General features: G+C 42.1%; 3 protein-coding genes across 4 annotated transcripts in view; 1 reads left to right on the top strand and 2 right to left on the bottom strand.

The window, feature by feature from the left end:
- The window catches only part of LOC126565809 (DNA ligase 1), a 390,847-nt gene that overhangs the window by 149,688 nt on the left and 219,986 nt on the right, over nucleotides 1-21,173 (bottom strand). The window lies entirely within an intron of this gene.
- The window catches only part of LOC126565015 (cyclin-H), a 203,019-nt gene that overhangs the window by 106,202 nt on the left and 75,644 nt on the right, over nucleotides 1-21,173 (top strand). The gene's annotated exons all lie outside the window — the stretch shown is intronic.
- LOC126564083 (villin-like protein quail) lies at nucleotides 964-20,698 on the bottom strand. Of its 2 annotated transcripts, none has more exons than XM_050221004.1 (5): nucleotides 20,645-20,698; nucleotides 3,570-3,779; nucleotides 3,291-3,499; nucleotides 1,366-3,211; nucleotides 964-1,287 (listed from the first exon to the last, which is right to left on the bottom strand). In XM_050221004.1, the coding sequence occupies exons 1-5, from the start codon at nucleotides 20,684-20,686 to the stop codon at nucleotides 964-966; spliced, it is 2,631 nt and encodes an 876-aa protein (XP_050076961.1). In that variant the 5' UTR covers nucleotides 20,687-20,698. The 2 variants fall into 2 exon arrangements, with proteins under 2 accessions (XP_050076961.1, XP_050076962.1); XM_050221005.1 differs by lacking the exon at nucleotides 20,645-20,698 and adding an exon at nucleotides 12,343-12,381.

Here is a 21,173-nt window from a genome sequence, read left to right on the forward strand (position 1 = left end):
GCTATTTTCTACTTCTACTGTATTTAGGAACGTGTGCAAACGTGCTATTTTATTATTTTTTGGTAACATTTAGGCTGACAATACAATACAACAAAACACATTTAACGCGTAACTGTCGAGGACAGGTCAGGGTAGCGTGAGATTGAATTTAACAAGCGAAATAGCCAAAATTATGTAGACTTATCCAACAGTGAAGCAATCCTGGTGAGGTGACACGTGACCCTCGGATACGGTAATAAACGTAAAGTATATACACTTTTTTATATCAAAAAAGAGCTTCTGTGTTGTGTTCTGAATCTACAATCATAATATACTGTCGGAGAAATATTTGGTGAGGAAAGCTCGATTAAAACGCTAGGTGCTTAAAACGGGATAATGTTCATTGTGATCGATAAAAAATACCTATATGACGGTGATCATGATACAATTTGTCCATTAAGTAGCTTATTGGTGGACGGAATCGATCCCGTGGTGCTAAGTGTTACTTTGATACGGTTGAAATTTCGGATAATAATGAAAGCAACGACATCTGGAGCTCCAGGCCGCTTACGGATGGTTCCGACCCGGTAGGTATGGGTCGACCTACTTTCGGATCACTACACTGCAGGCGTTCCAAGCTTAACTTTTCTTGGTCCGAAAGTCAGCACCTTTAAGACAACACACATTTTGAGATCCTCACAAGGTTGCTGACTTCCAGCAGGTCACCTGCAGAAACTTCTTCCATCAAACATCTGTTGCGACGTGCCTTTGAAACACTGAGAGACTTCTACTTCTTCAATTTGAAATGATATTCGTAGAAACGTGTAACGTAAACGTTTATTTTACCTTCATAAAAATTTCAGATAAAAAAAAAAACAGGTTAAACATAACGATAGGGATAAATAAAATGCACCAGCCCGTGCACGCAATAGGTGTTAAAAACAAGGGAAGGATTACCGACCGAAAAACGCTTTCAAGGTAGCTTTAAAACAATTTCTTCTGCTTCTTCAGCTCGACCTGCTTCCACTTGGGCAGCTCCTCAAACTCGTGGTACGTCATGCTGAACACCGTCACAAAGTCGTCGTGCGTCAGATGAATCTCTTTGCGCGTCGGATTGATACTGGCTGGTAAGTTTGCCGGATCACCTCGCAGCATATCGAGCGGGTACTTTTGGTATCGATCGAAATCATCACTACTTCCATCGTCGCTTCGGACGGATGAACGGGGTACGGGTATGGGTGCACCGGGAATACCGACACCATTGGGATATTCGATCGCGGTACGAAGATTTTCATACAGGACACATGTCTGGTGGAGAGAAACGCAAGGGAGGGAAGGATTGATATTGTTCATTAGTTGTCTAGTTAGCCTAGAGAATAGTCTTACCTCGTAATACTTCTTGTCCCAGCTATCAAAGAATCCAACGAACGTAATCGGTTCCTCACCCTGGCGAACCGTTGCAATCGGCATGGCCGTATCTCGCTGTACCGGATGCGAGGCAATAAGTTGCTTAGCCAGATCCCAACACTGGATACGCTCTTCGGGTAGCGTTTGATCTCCAACCCACACGTAGACGATGTTACCGGCATCGAGCAGAAAGATACTGTCTGGCCTTAGATCTTGCTGTGTAAAGCCAAAGATTTGTCTCAACGTTGGTTTTCCTTCCACGTGCAGCTGACAGCGATACAGCCCAATGACCGAATGATCCCACGTTTGGGCCACATTCATCTGTACCACCGGCATTATAATGTTACCGGCCGCGGTCGTTTTCTTCAGCTGCTTCAGGAACTTCTCACCGACCGAGTTGAAGAACTCGTCCGTTTCGTTACCCTCCATTACGAGATTGTACTCGCCAAGCTGGGAAGCGATCGATTTAGCCATTTCACGCGAATCTCCCGTCGAGTACTGACCGCACCAGATCCAAACTTCATTATCGGGCGCTTTAAGGATGTAGCAATCTTCCGGATAGTACAGTGTCTTGCTGGAAACCTGTACCGCTTTGCACGTGTACGTCGTATTGCCTACCACCTTCAGCACGAAGCTTGTCGGGTACTTGCGGATATTCACAACGCCTCCACCCTGCTCGAGACTTGAATCTTGGGCATTTAGCACAATCAGAGCACCTTTAAAAATCTGCAAAAAGTGAGGCGGTTCCATACCCTCCGTTATGCGGATCTGCACAACGTTCTTTTTCAAATGATCGCACAAATCATTCAGAAAGCCTTCCCCGATGGTACGATGCTGTGGAGGAGCGTTCAATCCACACCATAAATAAACCACATTACGGATCGAATTTGGCAGTGAACCGTTTGCATTCTCCGTACTGCATGCGACCTCATAATGGACGGCGTAACAATTTCCCGAGTAGAACGTTTTGGCGTACTTGTTCGGAATCTCTTTTACCTCATCAATTCCAATCTGGTACACGGTCATATCACCGGACCCATCATCCATCAGCTGTATCTTTGCCGCCATCCGGGGACGCTGTATTAGCGTAAGTGCATCAAACTTTTCCGACAAACCTTTCACCGTGTTTCCGTTAATATCCGCACTGAGCCAGGTAGGAAACAGACTAATGAACTCGGCCGGTTCCAGCCCATCGATCACGCGCGCTACCGGTGTGCTGGATGGGTAACCCTTCTTGATCACATAGCCACGTACGTGACGCATCGCTTCAGCACGGTTTTGCTTGTGCGAACTACGTCCGATCCAGATCCAGATCGCGCTGGGGAAGTAATCTACGATGTAGATACTATCCCTACCGTACAGATCGCTTTGCTCCAGTGTGCCCGTTTTAACTAACTCCACACGAAACACTCCATTGACGGTGTCACACTGGTAAAGCTTTAGCAGCGCATCGGCAACGGTCGGTGTAAGCGGTATCGGCTTTACGAAACGTTTGGCCAGATTTAGATATCCATTCCAAACATCCTTTCGGCCGATACTCATCGACTGTTCGTAACCATCGTCAACGATGGCAAGCTCGGCAATCGTGTGCAACTTTTGCAATCGTTCTCCCATCCTGATGCCAAAGATCCGTTCCACCGAGCCAGTGGAGCGACCGATCCACACGAACACAATGGCTGCGGTCTGGAGGATCATAATCTGACCACTGTTGAAACATTGCCAGCTGATCGTTTTCTGCTGGATGCAGCGCTGTGGTGCTGTGCCGGAGATTTGATACAGGCGTGGTTCGGTTGGTGTTGAGGATGCATCGGTTCCGGAATGTACACTTAAATAGGATAGAATAAAGAACTCGTTAATGGATGGGAGGACAGTTTGTAGTTGGGCGGACTAAGTCTTAGTCTTACAGGATGCCATCGTCCTTGAAGTACGACAGAAAGCGTATCCCCTCGTGGCCTTGTGATTCGCGAAACTGAGTAGTTTTGTGATCGAGATGCAGATCAAGCTCTATGATCTTGTACGCCGCAGATTTGGATCGTTCCGAGGTAATGTTGGTACCGAGCCAGAAGTGAATGTTGCGTTCGATTGCTGCGCCAGGTGTTTTGATTTCACGACTCTATCAATTAGAGTACATATAGCGATTAGTGATTTAGTTTGGATGGCCCTGGCCCAGGCGGTGGACTTACGATTGTGCTCTTATCGCACGCAGTTCCTGTTAGTGAAGCGGCATAGATGATGTACGTACACTCGTCGAAGAACGTCCCATACTGATCCTTCGGCAGAGTTTCTACATGATCGTTCTGGATGCGCCAGATGTGAAACCCGATCGAGCGTGGACTTATCTTCCGGAACGCGGTATCAATTTTGATGTCCTCGTACACCGGACGCTTCTGATCCTGCGTGAGTGAGATAAGTGGTAGAAAATAAGCGTTATTACTTCATGCGACGATCAACGGTGACAAAGAGGATTGTGTAGGTCACACCATTACCAGCTGACAATGCAAAAATGACTATAATTTACGTTCGCGGTACTTGTGCGTTTGGTAAACGGTATCCGTGCCACGGTGATTTGTGGACCGTTCTTTAGGGAAGCTCGTCGTCAACAGTAAAAGCACCATGCGTGTTACGCTTCGCTGGAGGGGAAAATTGGCATGCCTTGACTTTCATATTTTCGGTTTGAGTCACAGTGAGTGTTTGACAGACACATCACCAAATATTACCACACCCGGCACGGATCGACGGTGCAAAAGAGGGGAGTAACGGGTAGTGGTGCCATTAGAACCGCAGCGAAAGCGACCAATCCATCAATTTGAAGCAATGTTGAGCTGTAACCGCTTACAGAACAGAAAAGCCCCAAAATACAAAAAAAAAAACTCCCAATCGATCCAATGTACCAAGCTTTGAGGTTAATGACTGAGGGTTTATGACGTTGTACTTGGGCAGTACACGCGGATCAGCGTGGATTGAAACGGTGAATTGGTGGAAATTCTATGGTGGAAGGAATGTTCACGGTGGCTGTTGATGATGATGGGTGGTGTGGCTCCAGGTGATCGTTCCATTTGAACAACGAAGCTTATGGCTTTTCATTGGGGGCTACTCGCAACGAAGGTGTGTCCCGGGGGTTCATGTTCAAATGAATTGTGGGAAAAACTTGTTAGAGATATTTGCGTGTGGCACTAAAGGATTGTTTTTAAGATGTGCGTGCCGAGGGCAGATAGATTGTGTCTATTGTTCTAGAAGGATCGGACACTCGGTTAAGGAGTGTTTTGAGGTTTGAATTCATATTGCTCTGGGGATTTGAAGTTGTTGGTCATTGCGATTGAAATAATAGGGTGGAGTTGTTTGCATGACCTAGATCTAGACTTCCCTTGTCTTGTTATTACAACAATGTTGCTTATATTGGATCTCCTCTACCCAGCCATTGTTGTGACAACTGATCTATAAATCAGTTTTTCATTTCGATACAATGTTGCCACAACACATCAGTAATGAATGAATTGGAAGTAGCTTTGGTTTATTTATCTTGTATTAATTCCCTGAAGCGGCGAGCTTTAGGTCACAGAGTCGCATATTGTTTTGAGTGAAATAGTACTCTAAATACTTTAATAATCTTGCACTTTGTTAAAATTTCTCAGCACATTTAGGTGAATTTAGCTCCTAAGAGACCCTGGAATGGCGTGGTGACACAAGCTCGTTCAATGTTCTAAGGCCCTTAGTGGAACGGATGTGTGGGTCATAGGCGGTTGCCTAATCCGCCCACCGGTACATCCGAAATTAGGCCCCTATCATATAGAATCTACTGACCGGGAAGGAGAACGTTCTTTGCAGATTTGTGACTCTTCACCCCTCGCGGCCGCTCACTCTCCTTTACTTTAATTTAAACCCGCTACTGTGTCATAGACTAAATATTACAATGCTACTTATTGATTTGAACCAGTATTGGTAGCAATAATCGAGAAACTGCCATTAAAGCTATGCTTATATGATTGATAATATCCTTGAACGAAGTCCTAGAGGCTCTTTCCATAAATCTTCAACGGTAGATTCAACCTAATGCCTTTCAGCAGCGATCTATAGATCAATAGCATCTTTGGGCAATCGGTAATGGATTGGATTTTAAACCTTTATATTACTTGGTTCCTGAGCCACCCAAATACACAGAGACTTTCCCTTGATTTGGTACTTTTGATGCTTTTCATGTGTCATCCAAAATATGCCTAACTTGTCAAACAATTTCAAATTGAATTATGTCCTTTTTGATGACACGGTTTACACTTTAAACCGATCAATTATAGCGATAGCTCAAAGCTAGCTCCATATCTTAACTGGAGTCCATTGACTGAAATGGTTGATATGTTCGTTAGATCGATAAAAACTTTGAGTCATTGGACTTAATTAATTTCCTATGCATGTAAATGAATAAACCATACTTACATTCCCTCAAACCTTGTAAAGCCATTAACCAACATTATAATTGATGGTTTACCTTTTATAGCACCTCTTCTTTCCATCTAATCTACTCCAAACAACTACCATTTAGCTATAAACGTTCCACCCCACAATCTGTCCAATTTTATGTAAATTGGTCACTTTCTTCAAGACTTGTTTCTTGTTTGGGAGGAAATTTTTTTTAGTGTGGTGTGGTTATAGTTTTGTTTTAATTAGATAGCACCTATTATTGGTACGTTACGCTGCTAATAGCTAAAATGAAAGGCCATATTCAAACGCACATCTGCATGGCTTATGTTTAGCGCAAACTCTCTTTCATCTAATGGTTAGTTTGGCTTTCTTGGCGTACCACAAGAGCATTTACGATTCGTCTCCCTATCCGGCCCCTTTTAAACGCATATTAATGACCTTCGCAGGCGGTAATTATACTGCATTTACACCTGCTGCCTGCCAAGCAGATATTTGATGTTGGAATGGTTGGCGCTTCATTCAACAAGGGACAGAGAAGAAAAAGGGCGGAAAAGTGCGAGTGCTTGCCATGTAGCATGTTCATTTATTCCATCCGCAGGGTGGGAACATGTAACTGTGAAAATCGTTCCATTCACCCGGTCTATTCCAGCCGAGCTGCTGGGCTGATCTGTGGCTTACCGAAGGCGGAGGGGAAAAAAAAAATGATGGAAGCTGTCATTTCGCTCGGTGACCGATCTGGTTGCACACGTACGCACTAGAAAACTAGCGCTAGCATTTCCATCAGTCAACCGTTACGCGGACATGGCATTATCTCTACGTCCAAACAGTGGTGTGCGAACAGAAGGGATTATGCAAAGCAGCGCGGGCTGTGCAGAAATGCATCGTAAACTGCATTCGAGACACAGGGAACCATGGTGTGTGCCGGGTGTGTGCGATCATTGACCGTTCGAAGGTGTGCAATTCTGTGATATTTGCATGCTTGAGTGTACAAAGTGCAGGCTGCAGGTTGCTGCACTCGAACTAACATCGAACATGTCCGCCTGATGCTTGCGTCTGCTTCCGGATTGTGGGCAGAGGGAGCGAACGAGTTCCGTTTGTTTTACAGCCGATTTCTCATCAGGCGGCTGGTGTACGTGTGGAAAGCAATAAAAGAAGTTGTAATTTTCCGCTTCGAGAAATCGTCATGATGGGTCGTTTTCCACTTTCGATTGAAGTGATGATTTGACGATGCATATGATTCGTCGGTGACGGACGGTCCGATGGTGAGACTATTTAGCAAAAACGAGTTGATCGCGTTTAGTAGAAATTATTTTTCGCTAAGGAGTTAAGCACGTGTTGAATCGACTTTTTGGATTAAAATTGTGTAATGACAGTGATTTTAAAGTGTGTATGTAATCTGTAAAAGATTTTAAAGACTTATTGCCTTAAATTAGGCCGTTTAAACAATCAAGTTCAGTATGTTCATGTTCATTGTTTATGATCATTTTTACCGACTGCTCAACAGCAGGAACAGGGGGAAGGTTGAGTAACAATGCTAAGGTAGCCAGAAATAAGGTCTCCCGAGATAGTAATTGGGACGGAGCAGTCTGTCTGTATAATTGTCTTACTTAACCGAGTTAGTATTATACGACACAATGAGCTCATATGAATCCTGTCCATGTCCATATGTTTTTGATCTCGACCTGAGGTTTTTTGACGCGTAGGTGTAAATAATTTATTTACTCACCCTGGTTTATTTGTATATTCAAACAAGATATATTTATAGCTCTACAAGGCAAAACGAAATCTAATTTCAGTAATGGAAAGCAAAAAAATATTGGGAAGAAAAAAAGCTGAAAAGATGGAAACGCATCAATAAACTTCGGGACAAGAGCCAAAAATATTTGAGCACACGGCAAGAAACCACGAGACGAAAACAAACATTTGGGTACACGATAAAAAACCATAGGAAGGTGTCAAAAATTGCTGGGATACCCTGTAATGCATGACAATGACCATCATCATATGTGAAGTTTGTATTTTCTTCAATCTGTGTTAGAGTAGTGTTAGAGAGTGTCATCCGAGATTCGGAGGTTGACGCTTCGAGGACCATCTTCTGTAAGTAAATTCAGATCCTGACATGACCTGACTGATGACATTGATATCGTTGGATTGAAGCTCTCCTATCCAGCCGACTAAAGGTTCAAAAATGCGAAGCAGGACCTCGGGTTAGAGATGAATGTGGTTATCACCGAAATGTCGATGTCACGTGGATGTCCAACCGGCCTGAGGGACATTTTCGGCTGAAAATAGCATTCGTGACGGATAAAGTTGAGATTCAAATAGTTTACTAGCCTTGCTGATATCAAGTAGTTGGACAGGCAGTCTTTAATACGGGCAAACGGAACGGATAGACTTTGACGTGGACTCCATCCAACACTAATGAAATCTTTTTCGTCGTCTTCGAGAGCTTTATGATCTTTAGAATTTGTAGACTCATATTTATTAATTAAACACATTTAAAAATCAATTAACACTCAACATGTTTTAGTATCCCATGTTTCTTTGGACCAACATGCTCGATCAATCTTAAAATCCGATCATTTGTGAACCGGTTTAATGCATCACATAATGATAAAGAAATGTAATTCTCTTGCATACGCAAATCAACATGATTACCGACATGTCCGACATGTTTTACAACGATTCTGTCAAATGGTAATCCTCGCGACCGTGATAGTGGCTGATAAATATGTTTCATTTCTGCATTACTTTCTCCAACTCAGTTAAATGCACTTGTCAATGCATTCCAGCTGCTCCATTTGCTCGAAACATCTCGATCAACCCTGTAATGATGTCACCGGGTGTGTCTGGCGTGTAAGTGTGTATTAATCCACTCCCAGGGGGTAAGCATAATAACCCGCGATGACGCACTCGGCAATGCGTTTATTTCATGCAAGATCATCGCACACGCGCTAACCATCATCAGCCGCGATCAGTCGACAGCTCGAGCCCCAAACGGTGTTGAAAAGCTTCGCTAAAAACATGAGCTAAATTATGATCGATCGTAAAGGACGGGTTTCTTTTTTTTTGCGCTTTCCTACCGCCGAGACCTGGAAGCGGAAAACGGAATCACCTACGGCTCGGTATTAAATTCGCCACAGAAAGTAAGACGTGTGTAAGACGATTCGACAGACCGTCCGTCCGTATGTAAACCACCATCAACGTCAATTTGTCGGTGATTTTACAAGCCACACCGCCCCGATCGGCTTGATTCGGAGATGTGAAGCGAAACGAAAAAGGTAAATATGCATATTTTTCCGGTGGTCCGGTCGGGTTTTTTTTTTATCTTCCTCCTTCTTTCTATTTTAAGGGGAAGTAACTTTTTCCCGCTTTTCCGTCGTGCTGCATTTATTCAAAATTATATTTTTTTCCCTCTTCCAGCCTATCGATTTGGTGGAAGTTATCGCAATCGAGAGCAAGCTAATCGTTTGCTAGAGATAGTGCTTCAGGGGGAAGAGCTTTGGAGAAGCCTCCGGGCGGGATGGAGAGCCATTAATTAATTTGGCCAGTTAAAAATGGAAAGAGTAGAAAATGTGATGCGTCTAGTTACGCGTGCCGGCCAATTTCCCGAACTGCCGAGTAAAAGGGGAGATTTAATTTAATTTATTCGGTGGGTTTTCTACGCATTTGTGGTAAATGCTGCAAATGATGGCTAGCAATGAGGTAGAGCAGAGAGTAGTAGTAAAGTTTGCATTTCTATTGAGAAGAAGGTTGCGGATGAGGAAGGCAAATTTCTTTTGGAGAAGACGAGGAAGCAAAGATTGTAGAAACGTCAGTAAAACGGGGTTTATGCTTCCTGTTCTTGTTCGAACAAAAGTGCCATTTTGCCCGTTGATCGCTCTCGATCTTATCAGTGAGGACTCCCATTTACGTTCGATTAACGTTACGTAAAGCAAGTTTTACGTGTGCATGTTTGCGGTAAAAAATGGCAAATCTTGATCTATTCCGCGGAACGCGTAGACTCGTTCCTCGCATGCAGATCTTGACAGGCAGAAACATTTAGCTTAGCAGATAATTGAATGGTTTACCGCATCTTCGTGTTCGCCTTTTTCTACTCCCCATTTTCATATTAAAAACCGTACCGAGTTGTGCAAAACGACGACAGAACAGATGATAAGTAAGGGAGGAATTCTTTTGAACGAAGCAAAATTGACTGTACTTGTGGCACGATTCAAATGCGGTGTAAAAAGGGGATAAAAACAGAGCAGTGGCACTGCGAAAGAATGATAAATGTATGCAAAAAGCTACGTTTAAAAGCAATCGATCATGGGATGAGATTAAATGTGCGTCGTTTTTACCCAAGACAGATCTTACTGACGTAAATTAAAGCGACTGATGGGAAGCTTTTTTCACTACCCTTTGTTAAAGCTTATAATAGATTTGAAGATTTAAACGAAAAAAAAATTTTTTTTCTACCATTTCACCAAACAAATTAGAGTTTATAATGCTTCAATTTAGTCTTCATGGTTGATTTTAACTTAAAATATTTAAATGGTTTGAAATAATTTGAATAGCCTCCGATGCCATTTTCCTAGGAATCGGAGGCCTTCATTATGCAAATAAATACAAAAAGGTCTACTTGAAGTACATTTTCCCTTCTATTACAAACAATAAAGCAAATCCATTACCCCCTTTTTCCCTTCATTGTTGCTCGAAGAAATTGAATTCAACATTAAACCTCATCGTACAGCAGATATTCATAAAAGTGAGCTAAAATTGCTGGTAAAAGCGACCATCCATCCATCCATCTATTCAACTACAAGCAAGCAGGTACCTTCCAGCCATGTGCCGTACCAAAAGCACATAAATAATGTTACTTTGTCGTAAAAAAAAGAGAAGTAAAGAAACGGGAGTACATTGTGGCGTGCTTGATAAAAACCCCCGCAAGCAGACCGGGCAGACCGGCACTCTTCTTGAGTTTTGAGGATTAAAGTTTTTATGATTTCCTTCAACGGCGCCCGTACGGGCCCTTCATCGTAGGCGGATGATGATGGTAAGGAGTTGGCATTTGGGGGAAAAAATAGAAAGAAGGAAGTTGTTTGCACACCGTAGTTGCGCACGGGGCTTGCCGATACACACCGCACCAAAAGCAGCGAAGAGAAAGGAATTGCTAGCACAAACTGTATATGTAAAAGGTAGGAAGAAAAATGTAGGGCTCATTACACCGATCTGGCTTGCGCAGCAACAGCGTGCAAAGGGCTTTACCGGCGTTGAATAGGAACCATTCGAAAAAGAAGCCGCTCGCATGGTGCGTGCATGGATGATGATGACTGGTGGTGAATAATTTTAATGTGGCCATGTTTTCCCGTGTTTGGGCAATTTTTGTACATAATTTGACGATATGGTTTTACATGCATCAAGAGAACAATGGTGGTGTTTTTATTTTGTTTCGGGTAGATCATTTACCACTAAGGAGGGTCAGAATTTTGGATACTTGTGTTAGATATTGATTAAGAGTTCTTGGTCAGATTATTTGGCCGTAAAATAAGGCATAATTATTCAACAAGCTGATTTAAGAATACTATCTCAACTGTCGCAAAACTGTCTGTGAAAAGATCACACAAATCGTCATGCGCACTCTTATATTTTTTCTATATTTCATGTATAGTTTTATTCATTTTATTTTAGTGTTTAACTAATGGTAGATATTGAGCTATTGACGATTTAAATACAAACAAACGGAAACACCTAGATTTACTTTAAAAAAATCTTTTAAATAATTTAAGTATATCTTCTTCCTGGCTTAACGACCTCTAAGGTCGTTTGATCCCCGGTCCTACCGCTTGAGGACCGGCGCCGCTGTCACTTACACCACCGGGCCACCCCAAGTATATATATAAATTAAAATGTAAATAAATTAACGCCCAAGTAAAGTATATATAATTTTTGATATGGTTAAAAAAAGTGATTTGAAAGGTACATTTCTTTTGAGAACAGTTTTGAGAACTAATTTTCAGAAAGGAACGGAACAAACCATAGGTTCTTTGAACCTGCTTCAAAGGATTTGGAATTTGTCACAATATCTTTTGTACAGTAGTTGTAAGTTTAGTCTTCTCGTCTACAGAGACACATCATCATGGCTCAAGAACATTCATAACCCTAGAAAGTGCACAAGTTTAAGTAATATTTTTAGCATATTTTTCAAACAATAAAAAGAGCAATCGTTACCATATGTATTGATAATTAAAGCATGACTTTATTCTGATTTAATACACTTTTATACATGAAGAAAAATCATCCTCAAAGGCAGTAGTATTTATGATTTTATTTGAACCTAGGTTCGATCATTCGATTGAGGGAACGGCACGAAGCTTTAAAGGTTCAGAACGTAGTCCTCATCACTAGTAAAAAGTTTTTTTTTAAATGAAGTTCGATCAAATTTTGGATTGTCCACGCTGTGATTGTTTTAATTAAATTAAATAATTTTATAAAACAAATTTTATAAAAAAGGTTAATGAGCAAATAGAAGTAAAAAAATATAAAACTAGCAATACGTACAAAGTCTTTCTGATTAATATCCAGTATCTGCATCTTGTCGATGTCGCGTTCTCACAATTACGAGTCAAAATAAAGAAGCTTAGCTAAGCAAAAACCAATTAACCTAAAACGTTTTGCACGAGAGGTGTTTCACTGCCTAAACGAATAATTATCACGATAATGCTGACGAGTTTCCACCCAGATTTTCGTCCGGTGGTTTCGTAGATGGATGGAAACGGTTTTCCAAGGTATTTCACACAATAGCTGCGGTCCCAGGCCTCCGAGATGAAGAATATTTTTCGCAAATCGCTATCACAAATCACACCGAATCGGTCTAAAGCGTGTTTAGGTTGGGCTTCTTTGGAGCTTTGGAGCTATCTTTTCTCTCCTCTTTCTTTATCTCTAATCACTAGAAACATTCCACTTTGCTACCGTTTCGCCTGTTTTTGTGCTGTGCTTCATACTACAGAGCAGTTAGATTGCTTTCTCGCTTCCCTTTAACAGGGCGAAGGAAAGCCAATTTTCTTTATCTTTCACCCCGCACATACACTGCACGACACAAACCGATTAGTCTAATTGTAACGACGAGACTGCAGCACCGGAAAGAAACACAAAAAAAAACCCCTCCGGGAGGAGAAAGAAAACAAAAATACAAACGGAAAACAAACGACTTGTGCGCTGGCGCTGCCTAACAAGCGACGAACCTTGCGCATCGAGCGACGGTACCAGAATGAACCAAAACACGGTGTGCCACGCTCGACCAGGGTGGTGATGGTTGTTACGGTTGTTAGTTGTGGCCGCCCCGAAGAACGTGTTCGGGTCCGAGACATTATGTTTAAAGGTTGGGGTCTCTCGCTCTCTCTCTCTCTCTCATTCGCTCACTAAACCCCTTTCTTGGGTTATTTTAAATCTCATTGCTTTGCTGCAGTGATCGCAGCATGGAAATGTTCTTCGGTACGGTCAGTTCGTGCAGAAAGGGATAAGCAAAGTGAACGAGATGGGCGGTTTGGTTTGCGCAGATTTCCTCACAGCTAACCGGACGGACGTACCAACTAGCCGTATCCGTTTTTCGGATACGTCAGATTTGTGCTGCCAGCCACGGAGGCGCCGATCGTAAAGATCGTATCCCACGGAAGCGAAGCGGAGGGATTCCCCGAAGGAGGGTTTTAAGGCAAAAAGCCAAAGGTATTTTCATAACCAGTGTGCTACAGTGGGAAAGAAATATTTCTTTGATGTAGCCCGCGATAAGGGAGACAAATGCAATGATAAGGGTTTATTATGATAATCGCGATAGCGGGGACTTTTCTGAGCCATTTTTTAAACGCTCCAATTATCGAGCTTTGGGTTGCCTTTGGGTAGGGAATTCCCTGGTGGGGGATGATTAATTTTCTTCGTGTAATGGTTATGTACAGATTTTTTTGTTTCGTTTAAGCATTTTAGCATACATTTTAGCATTTTTAGCAGCAGCATAGCGTTGAAGCAGCATAGCGTTGAAGCAGCATAGCTTTTTAGTTGTCGCAAGGTATCGCGCTTCGGTGTTTAATTTGATATATTGGAGCGGTCTAATTTTTATGGGAATTAGGACCGCCATCGTGAGTATTGGATATCTGTGTAAACGGTAAAAATAAGTATGGAGAGTCATTAATAAGTCAATCGTGGCCGAAGGTCCAGCGAATAATTGTACCAAAATCAAGCATTATCAAGCATATTAATTTTTGCTCAAAAAACAACATCAGAAAATGAGACTTTGACGAGTTTGAATTGAAGCTTTCAATTAATTGTAGGCATTAGGTTTGAAATAATTGTTTTCCTTTTAATAAAATAATTCTCTTCTTTCCATCCACGGTAAAACTAGGTCAAGGAAGTTAGATTTTTTAAATATTATCTTAATTAACATGAATTTATTATTGTACTCAATTTGAATAAGCTTTTATTTTAAAATATCTAAAAAAACCTACAACCTCCAGGAACAAGTAAGGGAATCATGACTGCAATTCAAACCAACTTTTTCAAAGTGATATATTCGGGATGAATACTATTCAATTGGAAACTGTTTATTTGACCAGTTTAAAAGATATTGCCCATGGCATTGAACACGTTTTTGACACGGACACTGACTTTGCGGGTAAGGCGTTGAGACTCAACCAAAAAAAATGGAAACTAAGTGTACGAGTACGGCTTGAAAACTAAAGGACATCCAGCGGTTATATTGGATGCTCGAGATATTATTGAAATGGTACAAAAAAGGAAGGAAAAACGCACAGAATTAAAGGACTGGACGCGTTAGTCAGTAAGATTTGATTATGGCAATGGCAAATTATTTGGAGAAATTTTGAAATTAAAAAGCCAGACTTGACACAGCACGACAACATTTAGTTGCGTTGGTATCGGAACCTTGCTAATGGAATTCGTTGTCGGGCTCAAAACGAAAGAATTAGCAAGCATTTAGAAGCAATTAGGGTAGCAACTAGAATTCTGGACCAGAATTTTTGAAGTATCAACATAATCGGAAAAATGTGTAGTACATTATGGACTACAATTTTGATGAAAAACTCGATGAATATGAATTTGGAGACCAAATAAAAACACACAGTGGAATATTATACATTAATAATCAATCATTCGTCATCGAAGAACTGGAACTGCTGCTAAACGTATCTGGAGCAACTTCAAAATAATCCCCTAATGGATCCCTTGAACAACACAGCCCACATAACAGCAAGATACGGAACACACGACAATCCGCTTAAGCCACGAGTTCCTTTCTCTTCGTTGTGTCGAAAAAACAACACCAAGCAGCCGCTAATACGCACACAGGAAGGTTCCAGGTTGGGTACGGGATTTTTCCCTACTGTTCCACCTCCGCCTTCTCATTCACACTTGCACATCCTTTTGATGGCTTTTCTCGCACGTCGGAGAGTTTAATCTTTCCTTCTCAGAGCTGTTTGTCGAAATTGATTGAGTAATGAACCGTAAATAATTCGATTTGATCGTTACGGTTCGGTACCTCTTTTCGGTGTGACGTTAAGTTGTACGTTGGGATGTTTGGTGGTTGGTGGTTGTCTTGCTGTTGGATTAAAGGGAGCTATTACGATCGTACATGCTTCATTCTACGGTTCGTGATCTCGTGAGGGTTTGATGGTACGATCGTTGGATCGGTTTGGCTGACCATTAAGGGAAAGAAATGATAGTTTAATCGCGGCAAGCACAGAATGCTCCACTCACGCACAAACAATTGAAGGGAAGGAAAAGTGGCTTTACTACCCCCATCTTCCCCCCCCCCCCTAACATCCCTCCCCTAGATGAGGGAAAATCGTCGCCATCTAGAAGCGCCACACAAGCGCAACAAAGCGGATAAGGAAAGGCAAGTACAATAGACCGACGTAAAGTCGATCATTCTTTTACCAGTTCATTGAACCGGTAAATTATACGACACGAGCGCGTCGGTGAAAGAATTGTGAACCGAGGGGGATGAACACACAGTGGAAATGGCGTAGAATGCATTTGCCTGCTTCCTGGATCGTGGCTTTCGCAACACGAGCCATCTTGCCGATGCGTGTCAACGGGTGTCGTTTGTTTAGAAAGGGGGGGTTATTTCTTCCGATTGTTTGTACACGCCTCGGAGTTAGTTCGAAGAAAAGTCTGCCCCTTTTTTCTGCTCGCTTCACTAGCATGAAAATTTACGGACAATAAAATAAGCGCAAAAGAACCATAAGATAATTCATCCCCAACCGCTTACGGGGTCACGGGTGGTGTGCCGGGGGTTTGTTTAAGGGCAGGTTGAACACTAAGCAAAAGGGGACCTGAGTTGAAAAGAAATTACGATTGGCAATGTGTAGCGAATGCGACAAAAGAGAGGCAAATTTAGTTTCAGCCCCACTCCCTGTACCTGTGCTTGCGTAGTTTTTCTCTTACAATGGGCAGCATATTGAGAGTACAATTTGCTTTAGCACTTTCTTGCGATGATCAGATCAGCTTGTGGCAGTGTGGAATAGAAAATACGGGAGACACACGCCGTGGAATGGAAAATGGGTTGTGTACATGTGTTTGAATAGCACAAAAAGCACGAGATAATTGTAACGATTGTTGGAAGAAAAACTAAAGAGGGACAATGTTGTGTGCAAACATGTATGTAGGTGTGGCAGGAAGCATGTTTTACTTAAGAGGAGAACTAATCGTTCATTAATAAGACGCTGGCCGCAAATACTGAGTGTCGTAGCTGCAAAGTTTTTGCTTATTAAATATTTCTGATTGACTTTTGCATGACGTAAGTAGATATTAAAATCGTTTGTAGTCAATTGCTGAGTAGTTCGATGAGACTCGATGAGTTCGATGAGATACTGAGAAGTATAAAGACTATCCAGTAAAGAGCATCATATTGACAGACTTTCAGTTCGCTACATATCCTTCTCAGTATCTTTCTTTCGAGCAGGGAATTCAGTAGTTTACTAGAGTTTAAATATTATACAAGTTCCACAAACTCATGCGATCCAGAAGACTCCAACAACACACGAAATGCACGATAATTCGCACGCTGATACGTAGTCTTCCTTAGACAGTACCGTCAGAGGTTCCAACGTCCTATCTTTGGCGGTGTGTGCGAGCAGGGGATGCAGAAGAAGGAGAATGAACCGCTTAAGGCACGCTGAGCGGTTCATTCTCCTAGCTGACAGCCAGCTGAGCTGTTTGGCAGTGCAAATATCCGAACGGTGGTCAAATTCAATGTCAAAGTCAATTCCCTATCTGTGCCTATCTCAAAAAGAGCTGAGAAAAATGCGAACGGCTCAATAAATTTTCAAATGACCGCCCGGGAAGGGATTGCAGATTAAACACAACAATACATTAAAAATAAAAACTCTATATGATTTGAATCCCAAAAGAGTTTAACAAACTATGAGATTCAAATCCAAAAAAAGCTCGCCACAGAGACTCTCTGCCATTCGAATCTCTCTAGCGAGTGGCAACTTCCAAGAATGAGTATAATTATAACAACTCTCAAAAGAGTTATCAAAAATCTGTGTAATTCGAGTCACTAAAGAGAGTTGTTAAAACTCTCTTCGATTCGAATCTCACTGGCGCCTAGTAACTCCTTCGAAGTGCGTTTAATTATTTAAACTCCCAAAAAAGTTGTTAACATTCTTTACGATTCGAATCATAAAAGAGTTGCAGAAATTCTTTGTGAGGAGTTTATATAAATCTTTTATTAGAACGATTTAAATCACTCAAACGCTTTTATTCTTAGGATGTACAATACCATCGCCATTGCCGTCAGAACATAGTCTAATCTTTTGAATGAGTACTTGCATGGCAATTGATGGCAACAATCAAGAGCGAAATCTCCTAGTTTTGCTGATGAAATTAATCATTCGATCTAATCATAACTGCTTAAATCTAGATCTCATCTGTATGATTTACCACAAGTACAAACACTGCGAAGGAGGACTTTGAGTTCTCTTCTCGAGGTTTCCCGCTCAACCGACTGCAGTTCTCAAAACACATAAATTGTACCGCTCGAATTTAATTATTAGCATTAGTCACGGTGTTGCAAGCAGCACATTCTGCCTGGTCCTAAATGCTGTTTTTCGGAAGCAACAAAACAGTAGCATTAGCTGGCCGACACCGTTGTACCACTCCAATTATCGTATGACGAATCGTGTGAACGCGTTCTTCGACAGGCTAGAAACAGAGGACAACCCGTCGCGACTAGTTTAACGGCGGTTCTGAGAACAAAATGGGCTAGAAATTTGTAACCATCCCATCTAGTTAAACTTTTTCGCCTGCTCTCTCATTCCGTCCCACACAGCGAAGATCCGAAATTTAAAATCATGCAACCCGACACAAACGAGCAACTCCTTCTTGTGTCTCACGATTTTTCACGCGAGGGGTTTCTACACGAATTCGGTTTGGGATTCACTTTGGTCTCTGTCAACACCGCGTGTATGATCGTGCGTTCGGCTCAAACCTGTGAACCCTCTATGGGTGAAAGAATAGTGAAGCGTATAAACAACACGATTTTGGAACGGTACGTTCCTTAAACGTAACCGGGTATGCCACACATTCCAAACCCTTCATCATTGGGCAGGGTTTGGCTTTTATTATGGTTTGGCAGCGCCGGCTTTGACCTTTCGGTTTCGTTTGTGCGGCTTTTTTCCCAACGCGCCTGGTGCAAGTTGCTACTCCACCTTCAACCGGTGAGGGAAGAACCGACAAACAACACGAAGCACTCGGCGTACGTTGGCTGGTATGTGACTGTAAACGATAAACATAAGCACCCTTCGCTGTGGTTGGTGAGGGTACGGCACCAAAGCGGGGAGTCGCTTTTGGTTTCCAGTGCGACAAACCACGCTTTCGCGGTTTCGTGAGAATGTTTCCCTTTTTGTGTGTGTGTGTGTGTGTATGTGGTTTTGATTGCCAAACTCCTGAGCTGGAGGAAAAGCATCTGCCTTTGGGATGGGTTTCGATCAATTTTGTGCAACTGCAGCCTCGATCGCGAAACCGATGATGAAGAAGGGTCTGCTCGGCTAATGATCAGCAGATTATTGGGTAGAGAATAAAAAAGGGCGAAGGGAAAACCAGGGTACGGTCGTGCTTTTTCCGCAAGGGTTGGTATTATTGAATTACATTTGGCATTCAGGCAAATTGAAGAAGCGATCAAAGGGAACCTTCGAATAATGGTGGTTGGTGGTTGGCTGTAGTTGAGCTGTCATTGGATGTTCGGAAGATGACTATCGAAGTTCGTGAGATTGATTCATGAAGTTCATACACAACATTTTCAAAGAATTTTCCTCGAAAAGCTCATGGTTCGGCACAAGCCTCATATATAGCCTATAAATAGTAAATTCCACAGATGGACATGAATCATTCATTTGTTACGGGCCATCCGCTCTTTCATCATTTGTTGTCACCCACCCCGAAATAGCAAAAATACAACAACCCCATCCGATTATTATTATGATGGTTTGTTCCCGTGCTGGCGGTTAAGCGCCGGGCGTTCTGGGAGTAACGCTTTTGGTTCTCATCCCATCCATCGGCAAGGGGCCGAATATTTCCCCACCGGTGGGCACACAATAAGCCCCGGCAGGGGATGATTCTGTTTCGTTCTAGTCATTTTCCTCTTCTACCTATCATCAACGAGTTCTCTCTGTGGTGAGAAAAGCTTTCAGGTTTGCTTTTTGCTTTTGTTTGCTGTTTTGCTCGGGTACCTCCGGGCTCCAGCAGCAGTTGGCGAAATGAAAGTAACGGGGTGGAAGTAGAACGATGTCACCGGAAGTTTGTGCAGTAAAGTGTGATAGTGGTGCGCGAGGTTGGCCGGGGGTGGTGATGAATAATGGTAATTTATGGTTCAGCTGGTGCGACTCTGTGTATCTGCTGGTTTGTACGTTCTGTGTAGTTCGTATTTCTTCAGCAGGTTCAAAAAATTCATAATAAGCAGTTGGCAAGCTAAACAATATTTAGTTATGCATAACAGCTGATCGTTTGTACTAAGTGTTACACACAAATGGGAATTGCTTTTGCAGAGTTGATGCTTGTAATGGTTTACAAAACTATTGCGGCTTAAGTCAAGTCAGCTGACGGGAAAACTTAAGAATGTTGCTGGGAGTTTTCTTGGCATATTTCACCTTATACTGGCAACGACACCTGAAACCTCGTGGAACATCGAAGTAGCTCAAAATGTCTGTAAAATATTAAGACATGCCTATATTAGATCACATCGCATGGCGTGAAACGGTGAGGATGGTAAAGCGACTGCGGTGCCAGTCTTCACACGGCTGTGCGGGAATTAAATCCCATCCGGACTTTTTGTCGAAGAGTGAACTGACTATCCAACTATGTGGCATTAATAAGTCAAGTAAGCCATTCGATGGTCAGTCATAGCATAGTCGTAAAGCCAAGAAAAAGTTCATAAGCTATTCGAATTCTAGCTTCAATATGTGCAAGATTTCCGACAGCCTGAATTTTCATCCATGAAGTTGTACCTATGCATCCAAGATTATACATTAGTGATTTATTATGAGTTCTTCAATCTCTTTGGAGGCCTAATAATCCAATTATGTATAAAAAGAACAATATTAAAATTCTATTTGATCTTTCCAATGTTTGTGAACGGTGTAGCTGAACAATCCTAAATTATTAAGTTCTGGATAAACAATTAGTTAAAGGTGGAATTTTTCTTCTAATCTACCCATTCAGATCTCATGAAAATGCAGAGTTATATAAAAAAATCTACCATTGAAAGCCCTCGAAAAAAGGGTATATTTTAATAAACCCTATCACTAATTTAATAAGTAGTTTAGTACACTTGCTTATTTACTAATGCACATACCTGGAATGTAGAGCTGTTTATCATTTTCGGTTCGTGATACATGGAAGATATTTCTGTTTTCCTTATTATTCACCGTATCCACCAGGTCTCAATCCACAATCATCCGCATAATCGCACCGTCGATTCCAGCCACGTTTTCTCCACCAAATTCGCAATTTCCACTCCTAGATTTGTGTTTCCGGACTAAAACGTAATCACTTATCGAGTCACGAAAAAAAAAAACAAACTAAAACACACTCAAAAAGCGCCAAAAATCAACTTCTTCCTCTTTACCAATCAGCATAACGATCGTTTGGAGATCGTTAATCAATGACCAAAAATCACCGTACGTTATGACGCTCGTTTAGCCTAATCGTCCCAACTTCCCAAACAGCACCGAGCGTCACAGATCGTCGACCGTCGGGGAGCGAATTTCACTTTCAACTAATCGCCTGCAAACTGTCACGCACGATCCACGTCGTTCGCGGTGAAACTGGCTCTGGAAAACCTGGCAAGTACGAGCGCCAGCGCAGCGTTCTATTCGCGCACA

Source organism: Anopheles maculipalpis, chromosome 3RL (assembly GCF_943734695.1).
Source record: "Anopheles maculipalpis chromosome 3RL, idAnoMacuDA_375_x, whole genome shotgun sequence".
Taxonomy (NCBI): domain Eukaryota; kingdom Metazoa; phylum Arthropoda; class Insecta; order Diptera; family Culicidae; genus Anopheles; species Anopheles maculipalpis.

Coding starts and splice junctions, on each gene's coding strand:
- LOC126564083 (XM_050221004.1), bottom strand. CDS start 20,686: ATGTATCACGAACCGAAAATGATAAACAGCTCTACATTCCAG. Junction 3,780..20,644: donor TAAACAGCTCTACATTCCAG/GTATGTGCATTA, acceptor TCACTCACGCAG/GATCAGAAGCGTCCGGTGTA. Junction 3,500..3,569: donor CGTGCGATAAGAGCACAATC/GTAAGTCCACCG, acceptor TCTAATTGATAG/AGTCGTGAAATCAAAACACC.